Source organism: Cannabis sativa, chromosome 2 (assembly GCF_029168945.1).
Source record: "Cannabis sativa cultivar Pink pepper isolate KNU-18-1 chromosome 2, ASM2916894v1, whole genome shotgun sequence".
NCBI lineage: Eukaryota > Viridiplantae > Streptophyta > Magnoliopsida > Rosales > Cannabaceae > Cannabis > Cannabis sativa.
In genome coordinates, this window is record NC_083602.1 from 2,950,349 (window position 1) to 2,960,277 (window position 9,929).

The 9,929-nt window shown below is 34.0% G+C and overlaps 1 protein-coding gene across 1 annotated transcript; it reads right to left on the minus strand.

The window, feature by feature from the left end:
* Positions 1 to 8,015: 8,015 nt before the first annotated feature.
* Positions 8,016 to 9,422, minus strand: LOC115719774 (uncharacterized). The gene has a single exon (XM_030648962.1). The coding sequence runs from the start codon at positions 9,420 to 9,422 to the stop codon at positions 8,016 to 8,018; it is 1,407 nt and encodes a 468-aa protein (XP_030504822.1).
* Between the last annotated feature and the right edge of the window lie 507 nt (positions 9,423 to 9,929).

Genomic DNA, 9,929 nt, shown 5'->3' on the forward strand with positions numbered 1-9,929 from the left:
TGCTTGGGCCTCGTATTTTCCATTGTGAAGTTTCATTCCAAGAAATTCAATGTTTGGTCGTCCAATACACATCTTCTTTTCAGAAAGCATTATACCATACTTCTAAGTGATATTCGTAAATTGGCCCAAGAGGATTGTGTGGGTCTTGTTATTTGGTGAGAACAAAAGTATATAGTCTATGTAGATTAGGGCTTGGTTTAGGATTTGACTGTAGATCTTAGTCATTGCCTTTTGGAACAGGGATGGCGTAGTTTTGAGACCAAAGGGCAATATTATTGTCCATTGAAAATGATGATTTGCAATGTAAAATTTCGTTTTGGGTTTATCTTCTTTTTTGATGCCCAATTGCCAAAACCCCGCTCTTAGGTCAAATTTTGAAAATATGTTTGCTTTAGAGATGCTAGAGAAAAGGTAATTTCTGTTTGGTAGAGGAAATTTATCATCTGCCAAAAACTGGTTCAATGGTTGATAATTGATTACCAAACTTTGTTTTCCTCTAGTTTGCTCTATCCTGTTGTTGACATAAAAGGCATGGCACGCTCATGGCGAGTCAGTGTCTTCGATCAGTCCTTGTGATTGAAGTCGCTAGCATTCTTCGCTCGCCATTTTCTGATGTTCTGGATTTATTCTAGGGTGGCTTGCTTTTGTCGGATTGACATCTTCATTTTGTTTGAATGGGAGAGAATAAATGTAGAATTCTTCATTTTTCCATAATGGGTGATTGCATTTTGCTAAGAATTTCGAGTGAGAGTTTGCACATGACTTTTGAATCAACTTTTCTTTGATTGCTAAGAATACGTCTTGCGCCATGTGAAAATAATTCCAGATTTGCTCAATTGGGTGAAGAAATTCTTGTAGGCCAATCATTGTGGGAGTATTCTAAGCCCTTTCTTTTTTGTGTAAAGGTCGAATCCCACTATGAGGTCCTTTCTTGGAAGTTTTGATCCAATGACTCTGTGGACAACGGAACATTCGGGGAAGAATTACAACTTTATTTGCTTGCTGATTAATTTTGTGCGGAGGACTTGATTATTTTCGACATGGAAATACTGCTTCTTTTTCTTCCATAGTTCGGGCGTAGGATGTTCGAGTTTATAATTATGTATGATGCTCTTGTGTCAAAAAATGCAGCTACTTTTATTGGTCTTGAGTATTTTGTTGGGATGACATGCATTTTGCAATCGAGATCGGTTGACTAGCGTTGAACGTATACATGTTGAAGAGTCCGCCTTATCTATCATCGTCGGAACCAGAACACATTTGTAATGAGCACATAGTATTTGGGGATATTTCATCTTCGATTGAGAATACTGACTCGATGTCATTAGCGGAGAGAGACACCCTAATGGCGTCTTCTAGGTGTGTTATCATTTTGGCAGTTTTTCCTCTCAGACATTGTTTTGCAAAGTGGCCCTTTTTTCCACACAAGAAACATTGATTTGATGATTTCCCGAATTTTTCTTTTTTCGAAGGAATTTCCAAGGAGTTTTATTTTTTGAGGAACTGTACTTGAAGCTTTTTCTCTTTTCGCCCTTCCGCTTTGAGCTTGAGCATGTGTCTTTGGTATTGTAAAACCTTTTTGGTTGCATGCTCTGTCGAGTTATTTTGTTTGCTCCATGTACTCTTGTAAGAACTTGTTTTGAGAGAACATCTTTTCTAAGGCTCTCATCACCATTTGGAATAATTCTCCAAAAGTTGGGTTTTGCAGCGTCTTGTTGTTTGCGAAAAAGAGTCTGAATATTTCCTCTCTAAGTGGTTTTGGAATGGACACCAAGAATGCTTGTTTGAGGTTTGGATTGTCGACACCACCGATTAGATCAAATCACTTAGTCATTCTTTAAAAGTGCAGTTCCAAATCCTCTTTTTTCATTGAACAACACTTCATTTTAAAAAGTCCAGCCCTGAAACGTTCGACTACTTGGGAATCTTTACTACAAAATTCAACGTACAAGTGATTTAGTGCTGCTTCAATGGAATCTGCTTGTAAAAATTGAAGTTGCCTATATTCTCCAAGGCTTTGCCACCAATCTTGTAGGATTTTGATAAATCTTGATACTAATTGTAGCAATATATCTTGTATCTCTGCCCTCGGTTTTTGTGTTTCTAGAAGGGTCCATACTATGAACTCTTGGAAGCGAGATCTCCATTAATTTGGGGAAAGATCATCAAGCATAAATGTGTTGGGTTTTCCACTAAATTGGTGTTTAGTGGATTTAAACTGTTCTTCTAAAGATACTTCTTCTTCTATGATTGGTTTTGTTGGGTCAAAATTTTGTTCTCTTTCAACTCCTAAGGTTGTCGTTGTATGGTTGGTGGTCATGAATTGAGGCAGAATTGTTTCATCATCACTGCTACTTTGGTCATCGGTTTCCCAGTCATCAAATTGGTTGGATGATGATGACAGTTCGTCGTCATCTAGGTTTTCTATTTCTCCGTTAAGGTTGATCTGTGGGAGATAATTCAGACAGTGCTGATGGATGATGTCGGTAATGTCGTCTCTCTTTCCAACCATGAGTTAAGTACTTTATTGGCCTTGATTCTCTTGTTTCTTTTTTCTTTTAAGCTGGTCTTCTTCATCTAGCATTCTTTTTAGACGAAGAATTCGCTCTCCCATTTTTTGTGGAGATGCTAATGGTTGAGCTGATTTTGGTAATGTTGAGAACATCCATAGTGTGGAGTCTAGGCTTGGAGCGAGAGGTGATCTGTCCTTAGATTGAGTTTGCATGGAGACGTACTGGCTTTTTAGACCCTTTAGCTCTGCTTCCTTTGCAAGAAAAATCTCTTGGGGGAACTTGCTTAGATTTGACCATCTGTAGTAGTTCTTCGTGTACTTGCGAAGACAAGTCTGGTCATAACGGTGTCGACTTTTTAAAATACTTCGTTGACCTGTGTAACTTTGTGGGTGACCGTAGAGAATTTCTCGTCTATCTGTTGGAGGGTCTTGTTTTGGGCCAGCATATTCTCTGTTTGCCCGTTGAGGATCGCTTTTGCTGAAGTGATTTTCTTTAAGGTACCATCAGCTTCTCAAATGTTTGGATTGAGAACTTTTGGCTGGTGAATGATTTTTCTAGTTTCATCTGTAAAGTTGCATGGAAGTGGAAATTTATCATTGCTACGTACCCTGTAGCATGAAGAGATGTGCAGTTCTCTAGTCTTAATTAAAGTAAAATAAGTGGGATGTGATATTAAATTACACCAATAACTATATTACACATTACAAATTAAGTAGTTAGATACCATTAGTGTCCATTAATATTTCTCTATTACTTAAGGTCTCTTCTACCATATCTCGAAAAAAAAATGCTATGAGACAGGTTAATCAAAAATAATGCGTGTATCTTATAAGATGTAAAACATCACAAAAATTAATCACATATCCATTGCTATGTGTATTTTGATATATTTGATGCTGACATATTTTAATTACATACTCATACTACTGTCTAATGTTGGAGACCTGTCAAATAGCAATGTTCCAACTTACAAAGAATAAAAACACAATATAGAAAGACTTAAAAAGAAAAAAAAAACAAAAAGCAAAAATAATTAATATAAAAAGACTTGAAAATAACAAAAATTTAATATATAGAATGACTTAAAAAGAAAACCTTAATTAATAAACATATATTAATGTAGAGACGACTTCTTCTTCTTAAATAAAAAAAAGACTCAACTTGGGCAACAAAAGTCTTTATTGAATCCAACAAAAGTCTTTTAGTCAATGTATTTCGCTTGTTATAAACTATAAGAAATGGACCCTGATATATATTTATTATTTTTATAAGTGTTATATATACAAATGATAAAAGTAAATGAATATAATGTATATTATTTTTTTATTATAGAGTCAGTTATTAAAATTAAGATAAGTGTTACCGTAATTTTTATTATAATTTTTTAATTAATTTTCGTATTCAAAAATACTTGTTAGAATATTATTTATATGTAAGTTTTTAAAAAATTTCGAATAGTTTACAATAGATATTGAAAATACATTTAAATTTTTTTAATTGTACTCGTGATAAATTAAAATATCAAAAACTTTATTTTCAGTACTATAAACTATTCAAAAAATTTTAAAAAATTGTAAGAAGAACTTCTAACTATAACGAATATTTGAAAAAAAAATAATTTCGACATATAATTTAAAATTAACTAAATGAAAAATACAAAAAAAAAACAAGAAAACTTAATTTAGAAAGACTTAAAAATAACAAAAATTTAATATATAGAATGACTTAAAAAGAAAACCTTAATTAATGACTTCTTCTTCTGAAAAAAAAAGACTCAACTTGGGGCAACAGAAGTCTTTATTGAATCTAAAAAATGTCTTAAGTCAATATTTCGCTTATTATAAACTATAAGAAATGGACCCTGATATGATGTCACAACATTAATATTTAATGTGTCTCATTTTCTATTACACTAAAAATAATGTGATAACTTATCCTTATTAACAATAGAATTGCTATTGGGCACTAGTGATCTTAGCACCCTTAAGACGTGTCGCTTTGTGATTGGCAAGTGATACTCCTTAAAAGATATTATATTAAACTATATGGGACCCGATACTAAATTAGACCAATATAGCGATATTGATACGTAAGAGGGTGCTTGGCACTACTAGTGTCTTTTAACATTTCTCTTAACAATACTAGGAAAAGTACAACACCTGCAAGTGTATCATTTATTATATTTTTATTAATAATGTAACTCCCGAAGTAAGGCGGAGAGCTGTTGTTCATTAGAGCACCGGAGTGCGGAAGTTGTTCCCATCATTGAAGTCAAAGTATGGGATTGAGCCTTCCGAATGATAAAGACAAAAAAATGCTTAGTTTCGTTGGAAAATCCAACGCTAGCTAGGACATTTATGATAGGAATATTAGCTTTGTCCGTATGATAAGGAAGTTTTTACATCAATTGATAATAAATCTAATGGTAATAAATAAACAAGTGTATTACTGTAGTTAATACATTTGGGTTGTAATAAATTGTTTCTTATTTATTTTTAGTAGTATTTTTTAAATTAATGATAAAATTACATAAATATATGTGTAATATTTTTTTTATTATAGTCTGTTAGGAATGCAGCTTGGATTTGTTGCCTCATGCAACCTGAGTTCTTTGACAGAACTCCAAGTCAGTAACCAATCATCCAAAACAGAGTAACCAAACAATAACTTGTAAAAGTGTAATGAATCTTATTGAATGAATCAAGTTTGTATTTACATATATATACAAGTGTCTTCATCATAAGAGTAAGCTAACCAAAACTAGGATTAACTAATGCCTTATATACACGGCAGTAGTTAGTTACAACAATTAGAAAGCGAACTAACTCCTATGACACTAGACAGTTAAGAATTAACTGTCAACCGCCAACAGTAAATGGCAACTATCTCACATAGTCTCATATTAAAATTAAGAGAAGTGTCACTATCAATCTCTTATTATAATGTCTTAGTCAACCTTCATGCTCGAAAACATATGTTAGAATATTTTTTAAAAAAAAAAAAAAAATTCATAGCGGTGTTCATTATGCTTACAATATCATCTCAGTAAAATTTTTGAATAGTTTACATTGTCAAAAATACGTTTGAAATTTTTGAAAACCTTTGCCCACACCTCCGGTGTGACCACATCTGGACGTGATCTCCTAGTCGCTTCTTCCTCTCCATATTTCTCAATATTCTCCTTCCATACCTTTTGCGTGCACGCTCTCCAGTCATGTAGCCTTTTTAACATTGATTTAAGACCATAGTCCTCAAATATAGGATTGTCAGTTGGAACTTAAACTGTGTCTAAAAAAATAAGTATTAAAGTCATATATAATTTTATTTTGGTTTTGTACATGCAATAATTTTGTTTAATCTATTACAATAAAAATTTGAAGATTACCGCTATTCTATTTTAGATAGTCTGAATGGCTGGTTTGTCAATGTCCGAGGCCCTATAGTTCCCTTCTGAAATTTAAATTTCAACTTTTGTTCCGTAGGATGCTTGGCAAGTTCTTCTTCAATATTTTTTCCCTTGTACTTTTTCCTAACTCCCTTTTTCTTATTGTTGCTTGCACCTGCATCAGCCATCCTACACATACATGCTAGAAATAATGAATTAATCAACCTATTAACAAAAGGAACTTGTATTTGATTGAATTAGCGGTGGGTTTAAATATTACAATACTTTAAAGTCTACAAATCATTTTAATCATCATCATCATCATCAGTTACATTATTTGTATTATCACTATCATGAATAGTGTCTTCATCATCAGTTACATTATTTGTATTATCTAAATCTTGATGGTCAGGCTGCTCACGGTCTCTGCTGGTCACTTTAATTGGGTCAATATCATCACAGACATATTCGATATCGTTTAGTTGTGGAAGTTATACGACTAACTGGATTCCCGGAGAGTTTCTGCCTTGTATAATCGTGGTCTCATCATCATCTGAGAAATCCCAGACATTGCAGGGGGTGTGAATATTAACAAGCTTCCAATCAACTCCATTCTTCAGGTCGAGAATGTAATATATAAAATTTTCTTAAGATGTAAGTATCAATGATTTATTTTGGTACCATTGACGGGCGACACAGACACTAGTGAAAAAATCATCACTTTCTATCTGGTTACCATTTTTTTTCCCACCACTTGCACCTAAAAATGATAACACTGCAATCCTTAAGTCAACTTGTACACTTGTTTGAGTACGCGAAAATTTTTTTTACCACCTTCTCAAGTTACCAAAATACCACTGTTTTGAGTGTTACGATTGTCATCTCGATCCTCATGAAGTACAAATGTAACACCGTTAATTAACAATACATCGAGGATAACAATACCATGCTAGATTAGAGGGATTCGCAATGACGTACAACTCATCTGAGACTTCCCCAGACTTATCTACTAAAAGTTGATTGATCAATCATTGAGTGAAAATGTAATATAAATACTAGTACAAAAAAAACGTATTTGTATGACAAAATTAGTAGAAAATAATAGGCCCAGTTAACCTCAGCAAATCAAAGGCCCAAGACCAAATGAAGAGATGAGAAGAAGTTGTATCCCAACTGAAAGAGAAGACACCAGTCGTTAGAGATCAACACTACAAAAAAACTTACTTTTAGTCACATGAAATCTTCTGACTAAAAGTAAAAAAAAAATGTGTCTAACTATAAATAATCATTCTTATGTTGTGGCTAAAAATATTAGTCACAAAAATCAGAATTTGTTGTGACTAAATTTATTTATAGTCATAATAGTTGTTGTGATTAAAACTAAATATTAGTAACGAACTTGTATCTAAATATTATGTTTTAATCACAGATAACTTTTTGCTGTGACTAAAAGTCACATTTAGTCACAAAAAATTTATATTATGATTAAAAAGTTATCACTAAAAGTAATTGTTTTTTGTAGTGTAAACCAGCAAGTCGAAATTTGAAGAGAATCAGCTGGACGAAACATAGCAAGGAGGAATCTGTAGCAAGAGGACTCGCATGAAACCCGGCTGGCTCAAAGACTTCATGCTCATCAAGCTTGGACACTAATAAGAGATCGAGTGAGATTTTTGTAATTGAATTCTGTTAGGCTTAAACAATTTTATTGATTAAATTGGGGATTACTGTAATTACTTTGATTTTGTCATGAAAGAAATTAGTAATTGATTATGAGAGATTGGCCTTGTTACGAAGAAGGCACTTCACTAACAGTTTCGAGAATTTTAGTCATTCAGTACTACTCCAAGTACACTTAATTACAAAGTTTTAATGGGATCCGATGCATTAGTGCCACTATGATTGACTCTGTTAGCAGATTTCTTGGAGAACATGATTATAATCACTAGTAAAATTAAATTAATATACATATATAAGAGATTAATGTTAGTGAATTGCACACTCTAGTATGAGCTTATTATTATTTGATTGGAAACAGGTAGCACACTTTGAAATTATATATATCAATATAATATGGAAGGATTAATATCTATATATATAGTTTGTCGTTGTATTTGTTATAATTCTTCATCAGGTATTTTTTCGATTTTGTAATTGGCGTCAACATGGAAGGTGGTAACCCCAGTGTAAATTCCATCATGCATCCTCACTCTTTTTTCTTCCCCATCGTAAAGCTTATCGACCCGAGTATAAGAGTAGGGAACATCACAGGTTCCCATATGTACTGGAACACTGCATGTTACTCTACTCTTTGGGGGCACACCAACAGGAATTCCAGTTTGGAATGTCCTCGCTGATTTCTCAGTATCCTCCCACTTAAGTTTACCTGTTAATTCAGCAGAGTATTTAAACGTTCCCGCAATGAGTTCCGGAATTAATGTTACTCCGATGGTTGCACTGCCCCCAAACTTCAAGGTATTGCTTGTAGAGAAAGTAGCTGATGTAATCTTCTCGTAAGAAATCTTAATCTCAAGACTGTCGTCTGTACTGCCTCGGTTTTCGGCCCCTAAATACAACGTATCCGCAACATTGGTCTGTTTAAGGACCCTAACATCGTCCGTGTGGAAATCTATGTCTTCAATCTTCCTCGAAACCACTGTTTCCGAAACCAACAGCTTCGTTTCATCGGTCATGCTTGGCTCCTGCGCCCTAAGATACCCAGACTCCTTCTTACAGAACTTTTTGTTTCCCAAATTGAGTAGCGCCACAGTGTTTTTCGGGGTCTGAAATTGGAAGGGCAAGAACAGCGTGTTCTTGTCGTTGCCATCGCGATCCTCAGAGTTTGCGCGGATGTAATCATCGCTGTCGCGGCACCAGTACTTCTTGCTAGAGAGGTTCATTATCCGCACATAACCATCACCCCAAGTGAATATCTTATTCCCTGCCGTTAGATCGGCGATGTCTATGCCGTCCACAAACATTAAATAGCTCTTATTATCCTCACGGTAGCTGAGATAGTTGGTAATGTTTTCATGGGAAAAACACACAATTTCGGGAAATATGACAAACGTTGCCCAGTCTAAGATTTTGAACACATCTGGCTCCAACGTGTGATCTGCGCCCCCGAAAAGAAGTCCATTCGATTCATGGAAACAGGCGAAACGATTACTCGATTTGTGGAAAATTTTGAAATATTTACCAGATTTGAGTATTTTGAACATGGTACTCGACTGTCCTTCATCTTCTATAGGCTTCTCAGCTATGGCCTGAATATTTCCGGCCATCGACACCTTCAAGTATTTGTTGATGTAGCAGCATCGAATATGCACAAAATCCGGACTCATTTTCGCCATTATCAGTTCGAATTTCGCCATAGGATTGGTAACTTCTTCTGCTTTAACATACAGATTAGTTTCATTCTCACTATTCTCTTCCTTATTTGCGCTTCTCAAATACTTGCTGCGTTTGCCTTTCTCTTTCGTTTTTCCTTTGATAACCACCAAACTTGGAAATACAGTCGTCATTTTCAGGTATATGTGTATTCTTTTTCTCTCTTCTTATTTTCTCATCAATACTCTACCCGATTCACTGAATTAAATACAAACTGATATAAGATATCAAGCATAAATTGGCAGTGAAGATTTGGCTCTATTATATTACTTAAAAATATAATATTTTATTTTTGGCTAATTAGAATTTTTACCGCTTAAATAACTTTAACATGTATCAAATCATGCTTTTTGAATTTTTCTAGTCGTTAAAAATTTTCCCGAACTATTGAGATTAGATTTAAAGAATTTTGTTTAATTTCATTTAATTTTACTATTTTAGTGATTGTTTATGTACTAAACCTAAACCATGCTCTCATATCTACTAAATCATGCCCCTCGAACTTTGACATGTACTAGATCATGCCCCTGAACTTTCATCTATGATAGATTTTTTTTACTAAAATTAGATAAAAGTACTTAAATCTAACAATCTCAATAGTTCATGGGGCATTTTTAACTACCTTAAAAGTTTAAGAGCAT